The following is a 17,791-nucleotide window of genomic DNA, read 5'->3' as shown; positions in this document are numbered from 1 at the left end:
GCCGCACGATATCAGATGTCCAATCACAGCAACAGACTACGATTCAAGATGGCCAATGAGAGAGGCTAAGGGCGGGGTCGGAGCTTCTGTTGCTGGGTAGAAGTTTAAGCACAGAAAAAGACCCGGGCATTGCTCGCTCTCGCTGGAAAACCCTTTGCCTACGAGCTACGAAAACAACTGCTCTGCGCCAGGCAGCCCTCCGGCTTGTCTCGGTTGATGACTTTCAGAAGACGCAGTGAAAGAATACGGAAGAGACGACATCAAGTAAGACCTAGGGTGCCCCGGCGAGTGGGAGCGAGCAGGAAGTAAGAGTACTGACAGGGTGGGCGGGGCTCCGGCGCGACTGCGCAGAGCCTACAACCGAAGGACCGAACGAGGGGCACACACACGCTTCCGTGCTACGAGGCACTTGAGCCGCAGCCAGCCTTGCCGGAGCAGGTTCCTTGCGGCTGCGCAGTCATGAGGCCTCCGCTGATTGGCCGGGGCCTCTGAGGGGAGGGAGGGAAGGAGAAGTGAGGGAACTCGGTCGTCCTCAGCGCGCGCTCGCCCGCCAGCCCGCCTGCCCGCCCGTCCGCGGCCGAGAGCCGACTTTCTATCACTTGTTTGGGGCTCAGTGAGCCGCAAGGGGCAGGGCCGAAGGAGGGCGACACAAACACGCCGCTGTAACCGCGCGGCTCCTGCCGCCGCCTGCGTGCGCTTACGAGCGCGAGTACAGTGCTGGCGCGGGAGGCGGAGGCGGGCGGCGGCGGCGCCTGCGCGGTCGGGCTCGGTCGACAGTTCGCAGGGGAGGAGGCGGCGGGAGGCGGAGGAGGCGGCGGCGGCGATGGAGGTGAAGCGGCTGAAAGTGACCGAGCTGCGGTCGGAGCTGCAGCGGCGGGGCCTGGATTCGCGCGGCCTCAAGATGGATCTGGCGCAGCGGCTTCAGGAGGCTCTGGATGCTGAGATGCTGGAGGACGAGGCCGGCGTTGGCGGCGCCGGGCCCGGCGGGGCCTGCAAGGCGGAGCCTCGGCCTGTGGCCGCGTCGGGCGGAGGCCCGGGCGGGGACGACGACGAGGAGGACGACGAGGAGGAGGAGGACGAGGAGGCGCTGCTTGAGGACGAAGACGAGGAGCCACCTCCTGCTCAGGCGTTGGGCCAGGCCGCGCAGCCGCCTCCGGAGCCCCCGGAGGCGTCAGCCATGGAGGCCGAGCCCGAATCTTCCGACGCACCGGCGGAGGCCACGGCTGGGTCAGGTGGGGTAAACGGTGGTGAAGAGCATGACACCGGCAAGGGGGAGGAAGACGGGCCGGAGGAACGCAGCGGGGATGAGACGCCGGGATCCGAGGCACCGGGTGACAAGGCCACAGAAGAACAAGGTGAGGAACTTGCAGCAGAGCCAGGTTCCAACCCAGCCTGGTGCGTCTCTCTGATCCAGCACCCCACCCTGCACCGCGCCATCTGATTCCTTGTTTCCACTTGCCGGAAAGTGCACGGGTTCCGTGGCTGTTTGATGGGATTCCCCAGGGAACGTGGTTTTCATCCACTGCCCATGTTTTTTGAGGGTTTGGGTGCCTTGTTGCTCTCCTGTTTGCAGGAGGGAGGTTTCTGCCTAACGTGGTTTCTTGGTGTTAGTGGATGGAAGTGTGTGGTGTGGCATGCGTGTGTGCCTATGTCTGTGTCTGTGTGTACTTTGGAGCTACCTGTGGATCAGTCTTCTGGTGCTTCCTCTTTAGCTGAATACCTTTAGCAGAAAATGTAGTGAGAAATTGGCGATCTGCAGGTACCAGTTAGACGCTTAGGGCTTCGACCTATCTGACAGTTAATTTCTTACAGTGAGAATGTTAAGCAGTAAACACTCTGTGATGTGTTTTTCTGTCAAACTCCCGTTAGAGCTTAAGCCTTACAGAGACTGGGTAGCTAACCTTGCTCCTTCCTGCTTGGCGGTAGTAGACGGTGTCTAGTATGAGCCTATTGCGTTTAATCATTAACTAGCAAAGAAAAAGTCTTAGTAACTTTTAGTAGCATGTTAGTTGCTTGAATGAGGCTTTTTTACCTTGTCCCTCTTGTTTTTATATCTTAATTCTCCTTCCAAGTCAGTAAATGGGCGTATGTTTAGACTTACTCTACACCGGTGCCTTTAAGGCTCTTGACTTCCTGAGCTGAAATGGTTGAGGGGTTTCTAGTGGGTCAGTTGAGTAACCTTGTGGTAGAAAATGTGTAGAGACTTCCCCTGGGAGTTAATGACCTTTCTCCTTTCTTTTGAAATGCTTGCCTGGTTAGAGCTAATCCATAGTGTCTGACTGTCAGGGGAAGGAGAGCTGCTTCCAAGTCTTACTTCCAAGGGGATTGCCTTAAGTTTTTTATATCTTTTTTTTTTTGTTTTTTTTTTTAAGGCTGTTAGTGTCATGTAGTTGGAATCTATTTTACAATGATTGAATACAAAGTATAGTGTTTGGGGGGGTTGTTGTGTCTTATGTCCTGGAACAAAATTCCTATTACATAACCATTAACTTGTGTGTATCCTAAATAGCAGATAAAAAGCATTCACAGATAAGAGAGTACTTTAGAGGAATTGTTGAAGAAGACTTTTTAAGCTTCAAAACAAAAGCCTAAGGGAAAAAGAAAACGCTATGTGTTACTCCTTGTAAAGAATGCTGCTGTCAGGCTTAGTGGCACATGCATTCAGTCCCAGCACTTGGGAAGCAGAAGCAGGCAGATCTCTAAGTTGAGGCCATCCTGGTCTACATTGTGAGTTCTAGGACAGCCAGAGTTACATAGTGAGACCCTGTCTAGAAAAAAAAAGAAAAGAAAAGAAAAAAAGAATGTTGCTAAATATCCACCACCACCTTCCTGCCCCAAATTCCATGAAGTGAAGCTTTGGTGTTATTTATGGTTCACTTGTGACTTACTGATTTGCACTGGTAGCTTTCAATTAAAATACCTGTTAAAAATTCAGCTGCCATTGTGTGGCTGTGCATTTTAATGCAGAAAAGTAGTCTCTTAAAGAAAATATAAGCCTTCTGTTCCATATAGCTGTTGAAAGGCATTAGAAAATAGTCATTAAGTACTTGCCATAAATACAAATCTGATGAGAATTGAAATTCACCTGTGAAGGTTTTCAAACAACTTCAGGGATATTTTCCTTTCTTATTAGTGGGGAGATCTGCCATGTTGGCTTGAATGAAGTAGATAAATTTAGAATGGAAAAATTGCCCAACTTTTTCTATTTCTTGACTGTATTTAGCTCACTGTGCCCCTCACCTTAACCAATGAAAAGATAATTGGAAATAAACCATTACATACATACATGCATACATACATACATACATACATACATACTAGGAACACTTTGAATCAGATACCCTCAATTTCCCATATTGGTTAACTCAGATTCTCTTAGTTCTGAGCTTATTCTCTGCTCCAGTATAAAAACTGCTGATTTTCTTTCCCTCCCTTTTGTAGGAGATGACCAGGATAGTGAAAAGTCAAAACCAGCAGGCTCAGATGGTGAGCGGCGGGGGGTAAAGAGACAGCGGGATGAGAAGGATGAACATGGCCGAGCTTACTATGAATTCCGAGAGGAGGCTTACCACAGCCGGTGAGGGAAACACTCCCTTGATGGGAATGTCTGCTCTGCTTTTGGTATTACTGGTGTTGATTGGACAGTCTGGAAGGAGGGGTGGATTGAAAAATGCAATAGGTCTTTGTAGGCATAAAATTTAGAGTAAATAAGTCTGTGATGGAAACTCCTATTTTTTTTTTCTCATTGAATGAAAGAAGCTGTCTGCTGGAATTTGATAATTCACTGATACTTTAAAATGGGCAGTGCCACACAAATAACCTCAAAGAAAGTAGCTTTGGGTATATTGCATTTGCTCTCCTCTCCTTACCTGTAGCTCGAAGTCCCCACCACCTCCAGAAGAGGAAGCAAAAGATGAAGAGGAGGATCAGACACTTGTGAACCTGGACACGTGTATGTATAATACAAATAATTTGTTTTTTGAGAATAGGGCCTTGCTATATATTCCAGGCCCTCTTCCAACTTGTGATCCCCCTATGTTAGTCTCTGGAGTGATCTAAAAATGAGTTTTGAGAGTAAAACTTAATGGTCTGATTATTTGGACAGTTTTTGTGTCCATTCATGATAACTGGGCATAATGGTGCTCTCAGCACTTTATAAGTGTTGAGCTTTGCAGTAAACTAGTCACATCCTTCTTTCTTAACAGATACCTCGGATCTCCATTTCCAAATAAGCAAAGACCGATATGGAGGGCAGCCACTTTTCTCAGAAAAATTTCCTACCCTTTGGTCTGGGGCAAGAAGTACTTATGGAGTAACAAAGGGAAAAGTATGCTTTGAGGCCAAGGTAAGGGACTCTTTAAAATCATTTATTAGTTTAAATTGTGTATTGGACTCCTGGCCGGTATTTTATTAGTTCAGGAAAGGCACCCTGCTTAACATACCCTTAGCTCTGAGCAACATATTGACCCGTATGGCTTTGTTTTGTTGTTTGTTTTTTGTGCTTGGAGTTGAACCCAGGGCCTCATACATGTTAGACACTTTATTTCTGAGCTACATCCCCAGGCCTACAACTTTGGTCTTTGGTTCAGGTTTAATGAAAGTTGTTTTTCTGATATTGAACTGTGATTTTTTTTTCCCCCAGTTTGTATACAAATCTTATCTTTGTAACTCAGACTTTGTACCTGAATTGGTCAAAGTACCTGAGACTTCCTTTCTAACTTGACCAGGTAACACAGAATCTCCCAATGAAAGAAGGCTGCACAGAAGTTTCTCTCCTTAGAGTTGGATGGTCTGTTGATTTTTCCTGTCCACAGCTTGGTAAGGTTATATTTTAGCTTCTTGCTTGTGTTTAACATATTGCTGATTCTGTGGAAACTTTGCAGATAGATATTGATTGTTGTCTATCATAGGTGAAGATGAGTTCTCTTATGGTTTTGATGGAAGAGGACTCAAGGCAGAGAATGGACAGTTTGAGGAATTTGGCCAGACTTTTGGGGAGAATGATGTCATTGGCTGTTTTGCTGTAAGTATTCCTGATAATTGTGGATTTGTAGCAAAGGGTAGATAAAGGCTGAGAGGATTCGGCTATACTCCCTATCTACTGGCTTTTATACATTGGATGCATTGCTTGGTTATTGAGTTGTGCAGTAGCCCCAGTATTCATTTGTTTGCTTATTTCCACATGTATGGGGGGGGGCATATCAAAGTGTGTATGTGAAACTCAGAAGACAGTCTGTCCTTAGACCATGTGAGTTCTAGGGACCAAAGTCTTGTCGTCATGTGCCTTTACCCACTTACACATCTCTCCATTCTCCAGACTTAGAAAAAGGGGAAAGGTAAGCTGTAAGACTCATTTTCCTTAAAACCTGTCATCCTGTAAGTGCTCTTGTGCCTTTGTCCTTGTAGAATTTTGAGACTGAAGAAGTAGAGCTTTCCTTCTCTAAGAATGGAGAAGACCTGGGTGTGGCGTTCCGGATCAGCAAGGAAACTTTGGCAGATCGAGCCCTTCTACCCCATGTCCTCTGTAAGAATTGTGTCATAGAATTAAACTTTGGTCAGAAGGAGGAGCCCTTTTTTCCACCACCAGAAGAGTTTGTGTTCATCCATGTTGTACCTGTTGAGGACCGTGTGCGGACTGCAGTTCCTCCCAAGACCATAGAGGAGTGTGAGGTAAGCTGAATTCCAGAAGTATAGACCTTGTGCGTTAGAATAGTGGAGGATGTGTCCTTTGAGATGTATTGGATAGGGAAAATGTAAGAATGCTTGCTTGCTTTTTTGTTTGTTTACCAAGACAGAGTTTCATCTGTGTATCTGTCTGTCCTGAAACTCACTCTTTAGACTAGTGTAGTCTCAAACTTGTAGAGATCCACCTTTCTCTGCCAAGTGCTGGGATTAAAGGCATCCACCACCACCACTCGGCTAAGAATATTTTCTAAAGAAAGTTGGATTTTATAAAAATAACTTTTTTTTTTATCACATTTCTTTTTTCTTTTTACTTGCAGGTGATTCTGATGGTGGGACTTCCTGGATCTGGAAAGACCCAGTGGGCACTAAAATATGCAAAAGAAAACCCTGAGAAAAGATACAATGTCCTGGGAGCTGAGACTGTGCTCAGTCAAATGAGGGTCAGTTGCTGAGAGATGGGGAGGGATGGTTAGTCAGCTACGATGTTTGCTCTGGTGACGCTGGGCATCTTTGGTAACCCTTTCCTTAGTTGGGAGTGGAGGTGTCTTTGAAGTGTGTGAGTCCAAGGACCCCGCACATAGAAATGTAAATTTCTGTCGTGTGTTAAGATATGGTCCACATCTGCTGGATTGTCAAATTTCTGAAAACTTACAATCTGGAGTATATACAGGTTAAGAATGAAAGTGACTACTACAGGAAATTAACAGTATGAGTAGGTGGTATACTTGTGGCATTTAAAGCAGGTGAACTTGAACTTGCTGTGTAACTCCTTGTATTGCTCCTGTCTTCTTGCACTCATCAGATGAAGGGTCTGGAGGAGCCAGAGATGGACCCCAAGAGCCGAGACCTCTTAGTTCAGCAAGCCTCCCAGTGCCTTAGTAAGCTGGTCCAGATTGCTTCGAGATCAAAGAGGAACTTCATTCTTGATCAGGTATTCAGACATTCAAGAGGAAACTGGTCTTAAAGGAGATCCAGAGATGAAACTTTGCATCTTTTTTTTAAGTCAGACTGGGGTACACATTTGGTTTGAATTAAAAAATAGACTCAGGTCATCTGCTGTGAGTTATGTAATGTACTTAAACTTTTTGTTTTGTTTTTTTTTTTTTTTGGTTTTTTTTTTTTTTTTTTTTTTTTTTTTGGTTTTTCGAGACAGGGTTTCTCTGTAGCTTTGGAGGCTGTCCTGGAACGAGCTCTAGGCTGGCCTTGAACTCACAGAGATCCTCCTGCCTCTGCTTCCCGAGTGCTGGGATTAAAGGCGTGCGTCACCAACGCCCGGCAGTGTACTTAAACTTATACTCTTTACCTGAGAGTGTGAGGGCAGATGATAGAGGAATAGGAGATTTGGAGTCATTCATTTATTTCATTTATTTCATTTGAATTCCTGAATCTATCATGATATGCCTATGTTTACGATCTTAGACAAGTCTTCTCTAACTTCAGTTTTTCTTATGTGTGAAATAATACTTATCAAGTAGGGTCTCAAACATCAAAGGTGGTGATGATGCACGCCTTTAATGCCAGCAGCACTCAGGAGGCAGAGGCAGGCGAATCTCTATGAGTTCAAGACCATCCTAATCTACAGTTAGTTGCAGGACACCCAGTACAACACAAAGACACCCTGTCTCAAATAAAAGAAAAATCAAAGGAGACTAGAGTTATAGCAGTGGTAGAGCAGTTTTTTTAGCATGTGCAAAGCCCTAGGTTTGATCCTGATTACTACAAAACAACAATGATAATAATAGTGGTTATTAAAGGAAGTTGTGTATTGACTTCTAATATGATGTTTCAGCTGTAGAAGATAAAGTTTTCTTTGGTAAGTTGAATGGTGACTTTTGTTCTTAAACATGTTATTATTCCTATTGCTAGTGTAATGTGTACAACTCTGGCCAACGAAGGAAGTTATTGCTGTTCAAGACCTTCTCCAGGAAAGTGGTGGTAGTTGTCCCTAATGAGGAAGACTGGAAGAAGAGGCTGGAGTTGAGGAAAGAAGTGGAGGGAGATGATGTGCCTGAGTCTATAATGCTGGAGATGAAAGGTGGGCTAAAATTACATGGATTAGAGACTCTTGTCCCTCGTTAGTGCAACCCTACTGGAACCTCTTAGCACCAAGCGGGACTCTCCACGTCTAAAGCCTAAATTTAAGAATATTTTAATGGAGGCAAGCACTTGTGAATAAACTAATTGGTAGAGTGAATAGAGAAACAGGAAACCCATTGACTCATAGATAAAATACAAAATACGTAATAAATATCTGGGCATGGTAGGTAGCACATGCCTATAATCCCCCCAGCACTTGAGAAGCTCAGGAAAGACAATCATGGATTAGGGAGACTAGCCTGGATTACATAATAGGACCATGTCTTGGGTAGGAAGGAAAAACAGTTGAAGGCAGGAGGATAAGGAGTTAGAGGTTAGTCTGAACTAATGATGCTCTTGCAAGATGAACAAGAAATAAGATGTTTAAATCCAAACGAGATGCTTAGAAATGAAGGAAGGAGGTTGAGTCAGATGTCTATTAAATAAGTATTTACAGTGTTTACTGTTTGTCCATCATTTTCCTCGTCATGGGAAAATATCAGCATATGAGATGAAATTTCAGGGTCATAAATAAAATCTTAAAGTTTCTATTCCATAAAAATGACAAGGATGAATGTTAGGGTTCAAACTAAAATACAGTAGTTGTAGAAAATTATCTCTTTACCATGTGTTGATTTCTGGTATGATAATAGTTCTATGTTTTCCTTTTTTTCTTATTTTCTTGATTTGGTATTTGCCTAAGTATACTGTCTTCTCAAGGCAGTGTTAACATGTTGATTGGTCTTGCTTCATGCTAGTCCCTTGGGTCATATTCTTCATCATATTTCTTTCACCTATGCCATCCCACTTACCTCTCAGCTGCTGGCTCTGGAAACCTCTCATGACCCCTGGCTATGGGAATCACTTCTAACATCTATGAGCTGGAGCATCTGAATTTATACAGAATGAATTATGCCAGCCCATACCAGATATTCAGACACTTGGAAGAATTTAATGCAGTTATATAAAATAGAGATAACTAGATTCACCTGAGAATCATAATTGAAATAACACTCACTGGGACACAGTCTATGAACTTGATCTCCAGAAAATAACAGATGTACTTGGCTATCAGTATTAGCTGTTAAATGACAGATCTTGCAGTAGAGATGTATAGATTCTTTTAGCATGCGTGCAGGCGCTGGGAATTGAAACCCAGGGCCTTGTATATGCTAGGAAAATGCAGTACCCCTCACCTCAGAGCTTGAAGCTCTGAAAATGTTACTACTTGGCATGGTGGTGCATGCTTTCTTTCTTCCTTTCTTTCTTTCTTTTTTTCAAGACAGGGTTTCTCTGTGACTTTGGAGGCTGTCCTAGAACTAGCTCTTGTAGACCAGGATGGTCTCGAACTCATAGAGATCCTCCTGCGTCTGCCTCCCGAGTGCTGGGACTAAAGGCATGCGCCACCACCACCTGGCTATTTTTATTTCTTTGAATGTTTTCCCTACGTGTGAATGTGTATCAAATGTGTGCATGGTGCCCTTGGATGTCAAAAAGGGGGCATCAGAGCCCCTGAGCTACAGTTAGAGAACTTGTGAGCCACCATGTGGGTGTTGGGAACTGAATCCAGGTTCCCTGCAAGGGCATTGAGATGCTTTTAACTGTCAGGTCATCTTTCCGGCTCCTGAGACCAAGTTTTTATCTAAGCAACTCCAATACTTTCTCAGTTACGTTTAGCCTGTTCCTTCTGTCCTGATAGCTTACTGCTGATTTATTATGGATCACTTGAGAACTTGTAAACCTGTCTTGCATGTAGCCCTTTGTCTTATACTGTTACAATTTAGGGAAAATAAGATTTGCCTTAGGCATGGTAGCACATGTCTAGCACTCAGAAGGCTAAAGCAAGACGATTGCTGTGAGTTCTAGGTCATCCTTGACTATGGGAATTGTAAGCCTGTCTAAACTACATAAGACCATGTCTCAAAAAAGAAGTTAGTTTGATTATCTAAGGGTGAGTTGGTATGAACCTAGCACATTTTAGTGCATTACTAAGTTAAGCTTTGAAAAGTGTTAGGTTTGGCTTGCTGTGGGTGCTCATACCTATTATTCTATCACTTGGGACCTTTAGGCAGGATCTTGCGTTTGAAACTGGCACAGACTGTATAGCAAGACAAAGTCCAGCCTGAGCTTCATAACAAAACTATCTGAAAGGAGAAAAAAAGTAAACTAAAATAAAAAGAGAAGCACAGTAGCAACAACTCTAATTGTAATCCCAGTTTTCAGAAGGCAAGAGGAAGGAAGATTTGGACCAGCCTGGGATATATGAGACCCTATGTGTTTAAAAAAACAAACAAAAAAAAAAAAAAACAGCCAGAGCTAGATGGCTCAGCCCTTAAAGGATGGTGAGCTCTAGATTTTGAGAGGGACCATGTCTCCAAGGAATAAAGTGTGATAGAGAACACCTCACATCCTCCACTAGCCTTCTTACACTTACACATACTCACTCAGACACAGACTATTAACAAAACTGGGCATGTTGGTGCTTGACTTTTATTCCATCAGAGACAGGTAAATCTCTGAGTTCAAGGCCAGTCTGGCCTACATAGTGAGCTCTAGTACAGCCGGGGCTATGTAGAGAGCTCCTGTTTCAGTGTTGACTCATAACTGTAATTCCAGCACTCAAGAGGCAGGAGGCTAAGGTACCTCACCATTGCATTATGAAACTGAAGAGGTGGAGCAGCCTAAGGCTGTTAGAAAACCAACCTTAATTTATCTAGTTTACCATATAAGAATGACCACCAGATATATGATAGACATCCCCAAGGCTATGCAGAAGTTAATTTGGACCCTATGGAAATGTTAGATTTGAGGAGACTTGGGAGAAGCAGGAAAGCAGTACGAACATTGTGTAGATGAGGTAAACAAGCCTTAAGCTATTGGTAGAACTTTCATAATAAGTCTCCATGTAGTGATTTGGGAGCTGGATGGTGGGACAAAGACTGGCTACATAGAACTTGAATCTCAAAATGGGAAAAACAAGCAAACAAACAACCCTTGGATATAGCTCAGAGAGAGAACACTTGATTAGCATTTGCAAAGCCCTAGGTTTGACCCCCAAAGCCACTAAAAACCAAAGTATGTTTCCTATAGTAGATTTTCATGCATTCTTACCTTGTCTACACTTTCCAGGCCCACAAGCTTCTCTCTTATTCTTATAGCCAACTTCTCTCTGCCTGAAAAATGCGATTATATGGATGAGGTGACATATGGGGAGCTGGATAAAGAGGAAGCCCAGCCCATTGTTACTAAATACAAGGAGGAAGCAAGGAAGCTGCTGCCCCCCTCTGAGAAGCGGACAAATCGCCGGAACAACCGCAACAAGAGGAACCGGCAGAACCGAAGCCGAGGCCAAGGCTATGGTGAGTCCTGAGACCAAGCTGCCCACAGTGAGCAGCTTTCCTGATGAAGCTTTGTTTGTTCCTGAGACCTTCACCCCATCCTTCTCATGCTTTCCCCATGATCCTTCAGCTAGAAGAGAGTTACTGTGGGGCAAAAATATATTTCCTTGAAAACACGGTCTTTGTGCCTCATTATATGTGTAGCTTCCATTTGATCCAGTGGTTTCTCCACTTCACTGCAGCCTTAGAATGTGTGCAGTGAAAGCTGATTCTGCCCTTAAGATTTCTTGGTGCTTTATCAAATCAACTCAATTGCACAGACAAAAGTGAATGCATCCTTCTGTCATTTTAGAGCATTATAAAGCAAGTTAGCTATTAGTGGAATTAATTTTCCCTCTGAATGTCTAGTTTGCCAGCTAAGTCCCCAGTGTGTATTTATTGCTCTTCTAAAAAGTATGTGTTTATGTGTATAAAACTGTATATCAACAGGTGGTTAGACACTAGGAATAACAACAGTTCCTAGCCTTGAGTATTGTGTAGATTTTGTTTTCTTTGTGCACATTAAGCGAAGGGTATAGGCTACATGATACCTCAGATCCCTTTCTGGGCTGAGAATCTGGTCCTGTGAATGGTAGTTTTTATCCATGTTTCTAATTCTGCCATGTATCCTTTTGTCATCCAGAATGTTTGGCAGGGTTGGGGAGCTTCACAAGCAGGGTGGCTTTGTTATCTTGTGTCTATTCTTCTGCCCTCCCCTCTCAGACTCTTAATAAAAGATCTTGGCTGGTGCTTTACTTAACATTGTGCAAGCCTGGCCAGAGCAAGCCTCCTCCCATAAAATTGCCTTTGGCTCCAACTTTTTGATTTCCACTCAGATGTGGAGCCAGGACCCCATGCCAGCTGTCTGAGCGCCCTCTCCATTTCTCTTCCAGTGGGCGGGCAGCGCCGAGGCTACGACAACCGGGCCTACGGGCAGCAGTACTGGGGGCAGTCTGGAAACAGAGGGGTGAGTGCAGCTCTCCTTCTGCTCCTCCCTCTGGGCTGTGAAGCCATTCCTATTTACTTGGGGAGCAGAGGGGTCTGGGCTCTTTTCTTAGGGCTTTAGGGTTTTGCCCACTTAATATGTTCATCTGGATGAATTTAACCTGGGAAAAAGTTTACCCTGCTTATAGTGTTAAAATGAAACATATCGCATTCAGTAACGGGAAACTGGGTTGTGCTTCTGGAGACCCATATATCACCACCACTCCTCTCTCTTTCCTCAGGGATACCGTAATTTCTATGATCGATACAGGGGTGACTATGATCGATTCTATGGACGAGATTATGAATACAACAGATACAGAGACTATTACAGACAATACAACCGGGATGTGAGTATTATCTTGGGGTAGATTGAGGGTGAAGGGGACAGGACCAGCTGGATGAGTGTCATGCCTCTTCATCCTCAGCTAGCTCTGGCTCTAAGTGATGGGTTTCCCTCTTTTCTAGTGGCAGAATTACTACTACCACCACCAACAGGACAGAGACCGATACTACAGGAACTACTACGGTTACCAAGGGTATCGGTGAAGCCCCTGCTGTTTTCACCTGTCAGCCATGAAGCTGAGTCTCTGGGGATGCCAGGCACCCCCCAAAACACAACCAAGGAAAACAGGGGCTGTCGGGGGTGGGGCTGAGCTGCTGGGGAGGGGTGGTGGGGAGGGTGTGCAACGAGGGGTGGGGGAGGGGAAGTGGAAACAACAAAACTGTACATTTTTTTTTAAAAGTTTGTGGAAAAGAATATTGTCTTATTCTATAAAACATTTCAAACCTAGTTAGGTTATTTGTAATCAAAAAAAAAAAAATTTGCACAGAAAGCAGCACTTAGGGCTGCCTGTTCTGTACCCTGCAGCTGGATAGGAAAAGAACTAAAAATGACACCCTCCAGCATTCTAAGACAACTGGAATGGTAGCCCAGTAAGGGAGAGTATTGTGGGGAGAAGAGGACACCATGGGGAACTCTGTATAGTAGGCAGGAGTAGGGACAGGAGAGGTAGGAGTGGGGACAGAAGGAGTACCTGTGACCAGGGCAGTGAAAATAAATGATTGGCTCTTATCAATCACTCGTACCAACTAACCGTTTGTATTTTCTTTACCAACCTTTCCCTCTTGGGATATCTGGTCTATTAGTCTGGGAGCCCCAAATGTCCCATTGTCCATTTTGTTGTGCCTTTGCTGTCTGCCTAAGGCACGGAGACTGCTAGTTGGGTGGTTCTATTATATAGGATTCCCAGGCCATGGGGACTGTTGGGGACTGCAGATCAGAATAGTTTGTCCTCGTCCATGTTGTACTCAGTGAGTTCCATAAAGTCTGGAGGAGAGTGGGAACACAGCCCTCAGTCTGAAGATGGTGATTTGCCAGGCCCTAGTCTTGGGTCTTCTGAGTTGATAGAGGCAAGAGATCTCTGGAATCATTTGCTAAGATTGTCTGCCTCTTAACGGTGTGAGGGAAAGAATGTTTCTCAGGGTTTCAGCTCACAGAAACGCAGCAAGACGATGTTCACTGCGTTAGGATATGTACATAGGTGAATCCTGTGGTATGGGCTGTCAGGCCCAGGTGCTGAGAATAGCAGCTTACTTTATACAGTATGGGCACTCTGCCCTGCTGGTGGTTTGTTTTTGTTTTGTTTTGTTTTGGTACAGGTAGAGGGTTGCGTAGGAGGGGAGGGGAGGCAGCTCAGTGGGGCTGCAGAAACTTGGGAAGACTGTGAATGTGTGTGTTTGGGGCATGCAGGGGAGCACCTTTTCCCAACTTTTTGAAACAGGATTCCTTCTGGGGTGCTTCCGTGTGAGCCCTAAAGAGGCCTCTCATCAAGAGACTTCATTTGGGATCATTTAGTTTATAAATTTACCGATACCCTCCCAGTTATTGACAGAACAGGTACAGGTTGCTGGGTTCATGAATGTGGGCAGGATATGGCAGTGCTTCAATATTGAGCTTCAATTTAAATCATTATCTTGCTTAGCTAAAACTTACTCAGCAACAGTGTCCTACAGCACTTCCTGGTGAGAAACCCTCTGGGCTGTGCTCCTAGAACATACTTCACTTCCACTTCCTCACCTGAGCAGTTAGTTCTCTTGTTTAAATTTGTGCTGAGACGTGGATCTTCCTGTCCTGATGTCCTTGCTGTGCACTGCTTTTCTGAGTGTTCAGACCCTCACTCTGACTCTGGTCTGTTAAGACTCACCCGTCAGTACAAGGACTCTTTCCAAAGGCTGTAGCAGGGCCTAGGAGATAGCTTGCTCATATTGTGTCTTCTCCATTGCACCTATTCCTTATGGTGCCACAAATGGATCTGTGTGTGGCAGTGGCAGAATGATTGCATGTATGTTTTGTTTTGTTTTTGCTTTTTATTTCAGTTCTTTTAGCATATATAAAAGCAGAAAGTGAATTATACATACAGAATTCTAAACACCTTCCTAAAATGGTCTTAAAATTGGCATGTATCTTCTGTAACTCACTGGCATTATTAAGGGAATTTAAGAAAGATTTGTTTATAATGTCAAGGCCAAAAGGTAAAAACTGGAGCCCAAAGAAATCCCCTTAGGACAAGATTATGTTATAATAGAAAACTTAATTTCCAGAGGCAGATGTTCAATCCTCCAATGAATAACGAACACTGTGGTATGAATTGTGGGTGGGAGGGCCCACAGACAGGGGCATAAACTTAACACTGAAGTTTGGGGCAGTGGATTAGAGAGTATACTTGCTATTGATTTGACAATAGAAAAGTCTTTTTAAAACTGTTTTTCTAGTTGAATGGAGAATGAAACTGCCATACCCTTGTTGGGTGTGTCCAGGAGGTCACTTGCATCAAAGTGGATGTCTACATTTTGTTTCTGTCTTGTGTTTTTATTATGAAATGTTATGGTGGGTGGGGGTGCATTGTGGTAACAGGAGGGATCCCCTGCTTTGTTTTCCTTAGAAGACTTGTTCAGTGTTTTATCAGATGTCTGTTGTAGTTGTAGATGGAAAAGCTTGTGAGAAAAACAAACACCACATGGAGCTTGTAAATGTTTTTGCACAACCTGTAAAACATTATTGGAAGTGGCCAGTAAAAAAAAAAAAAAGAAAGAAAAAAAAAAGGGTTTACCATTTAAAAAAAAATGTAACTGTGTCATTGTTTACATCTGTAATTCTTACCCTGTTCTCATTACACCATCCTGGCAACAAATGTAGGCACAGTAGTTCCAGTTTTAGAATAAATAACCATTTGGATTGAATTTTCCTATCTCCTGTGGCTGCACTGATTCGAGTGATCATGGAGGTGTTTAATAATGCATTTTTTAAAATGTTTATTTTGAGACAGAATCTCACTGTAGCCCAGGCTGGACTGGAACTCTAGATCATCCTGCCTTAAACCCCAAAATGTGCATTTATACATGTTCCTCACCACACCCAGCTTATTCACCTATTTTAATTATTGCCGTGTGCACAGGGAATTGATGTCAGGGAGGGGTTCATACAAGAAGGTCAGAGGACAACTCTTTGAAGTCTTAATCCTACCTTTATGTAGGTTCCCAGGATCAGACTCAGATTGCCAAACTTACATGAAATTCTGAGCTGTCTCACCAACCCCCTCACCATTTTTTTTTTTTTTTTTTTTTTTAACAACTCTGTTAGTCCTGGAACTAACTTTGTAGACCAGGCTGTCCTGGAACTCAGTGAGATCCACCTGTCTCTGCCTCCAGAGTGCTGAAATAAAAGGTGTGCACTACCACTGCCAGGTTTTGGGTTTTTTTTTTTTTTTTTTTTTTATGCATAGTTAATAAGATGTACTATGTGCAACCAAGAATAGCTTCTGTGTTATATGACTGCTGTGCCCTTTTTTATAATGCCTTTATTGGGAACCATTTATGCAGGGATCTGTCTACCTAGTGTGTGCTTAGAGAAATACCTTTTATTATTTAAATTTTCTTTATGTGTATGAATGTTTTGCCTGCATCTAAGTCCACACACTACCAGTTTGCAATGCCTTTGGAGGCTATTAGAGGGCATTGGAGCCTCTGGAACTGGAGGGACGCATGGTTCTAAGCTGCCATGGGAGTGCCAGAACTGAATCCTGGTGCTTTGCAAGTAAGCAAATAATCATAACCACTGAGCCATCTCTCTATCCCTCTTATACTAAGATCTGTAGCCATTAGAATAGAAAATTTAACTCTTGGGCTCTGCTAAAATCAGTTGGCTGTTTGCAGTTAAATGAAAGGTTCCATTTATGAAAGCCATTACGTTTATGCACAAATAATTATTACCTTAGAAGAAAAATCTTCATTTTGTAATAAATTCGAAGAATGAAAGTTACAAAAACATCACAATGCTAGTACTGAGCAGACAGGGCTTATTAGTGTTTATGTGCTGCTACAGTAGGCAGCAGACTCATTGCTTCACGTGTATCACTGGGATTTTTTTATTTTGTTTTTTATTATGTATACAGTGTTCTGCCAACATGTTTGTCTACCAGAAGGGGGCACCATGTCTCATTACACATGGTTGTGAACCAGCATGTGGTTGCTGGGAATTGAATTCTGGACCTCTGGAAGAACAGCCAATAAGCTTAACCTGTTGAGCCATCTCCCCAGCCCTTGTTTTGGTCTTTTATAACAGTGTATTACCTATTGTAGCTAGGCTGCTACCACACCAAGCCCACTAGGATTTTTGGGTTTTTTAACCTGTTAATTTTGTCTGTGGGGGCAGACATGTGCCACAGGACATCTGTGAAGATCAGTAGATTTGGGGGAGTTCTTTATTCCTCCATGTAGGTAGGTCCCAAGGATTGAATTCAAGTCATCAGGCTTGCTTCTACCCACTGAACCATCTTTCTGGCACTCATTATTGTGACATTTTTAACTTAAGTGTTACAGCTAATTATAATTAGTGCACAGCTGGGCATGATAGCACTTGCCTTTTGTCCTAAGACTAGATAGTCCAAGGCAGGAGGATTGCTATGAATTCAAAGCCCGTATATACCAGATCAGCCTGGACTACATAGCTATACTCTGTTTCAAAAAACAAACCAAGAACAGCAGTGTGTCTATTGTGATCCTGATACTTGGGAGTTGGAGGCAGGAAGAGTCACTACCCCTCAGCCTGCTTTTTTTTGAAAGAGTGATGTTTATGCATGTTTTGCCTGTGCACATACATGTATATGCCATGTGTGGGCCTGGTGGCATGCAGAACAAGAAGGCAGTGTTGAATGCTCTTGAACTAGAGTTGAAGTCAATTGTAAGCCACCTTGTGGGTGCTGAGAACTAAACCTGGGTCTAACTAAACTAAACAACAGCTGGTCGTAACCACTGACCCATCTCTTCTAGTCCCATCCCAATTATTTTTAATGGGTATAGCTCACACCTTGTCTGTAGGGCTACCTGCCCTGTTTTCTGCTGAACCAGATATGCACCCATGACTTGAACAGATTTCAAATTGAGTAGGAAAGTAAGCTGGGTTTTTAGGGGGTAAGGGAAGGTGCCAGTTAGCCTAATGCCAGTGTTACATCCAGATTGCCTTTGGCTTTTTGCCACATCTTACCTGATTAGATTTTCTTATTACCCTGGCATTTGCCCAACACTGATAGAGTAAGAAAAGGATTTTAGTCTGTAAACCCTGTGTAAATTTAAGCATATACAAATAGAAAACCATTATGTATTAAGTA

At 43.7% G+C, this 17,791-nt stretch overlaps 1 protein-coding gene across 2 annotated transcripts; it reads left to right on the top strand.

Annotated features, from left to right (window-relative positions):
* The first annotated feature begins 621 nt into the window (after positions 1 to 621).
* Positions 622 to 15,365, top strand: Hnrnpul2 (heterogeneous nuclear ribonucleoprotein U like 2). Of its 2 annotated transcripts, XM_027408357.2 has the most exons (14): positions 625 to 1,355; positions 3,442 to 3,577; positions 3,876 to 3,952; positions 4,206 to 4,345; positions 4,728 to 4,818; positions 4,911 to 5,023; positions 5,407 to 5,670; positions 6,003 to 6,125; positions 6,488 to 6,616; positions 7,552 to 7,720; positions 10,920 to 11,120; positions 12,032 to 12,105; positions 12,365 to 12,472; positions 12,591 to 15,365. In XM_027408357.2, exons 1-14 carry the CDS (start codon positions 824 to 826, stop codon positions 12,669 to 12,671), a joined length of 2,238 nt encoding a protein of 745 aa, XP_027264158.1. In that variant the 5' UTR covers positions 625 to 823; the 3' UTR covers positions 12,672 to 15,365. The 2 variants fall into 2 exon arrangements, 1 of the variants encoding a protein (XP_027264158.1); XR_004769044.1 differs by lacking the exon at positions 12,032 to 12,105 and having other exon boundaries at positions 622 to 1,355; positions 12,591 to 12,632.
* Positions 15,366 to 17,791: the final 2,426 nt, after the last annotated feature.

Source organism: Cricetulus griseus, chromosome 3, assembly GCF_003668045.3.
Source record: "Cricetulus griseus strain 17A/GY chromosome 3, alternate assembly CriGri-PICRH-1.0, whole genome shotgun sequence".
NCBI lineage: Eukaryota > Metazoa > Chordata > Mammalia > Rodentia > Cricetidae > Cricetulus > Cricetulus griseus.
The sequence above is the reverse complement of the archived record's forward strand: the minus strand, read 5'-3'. Positions and strand labels throughout refer to the sequence as shown.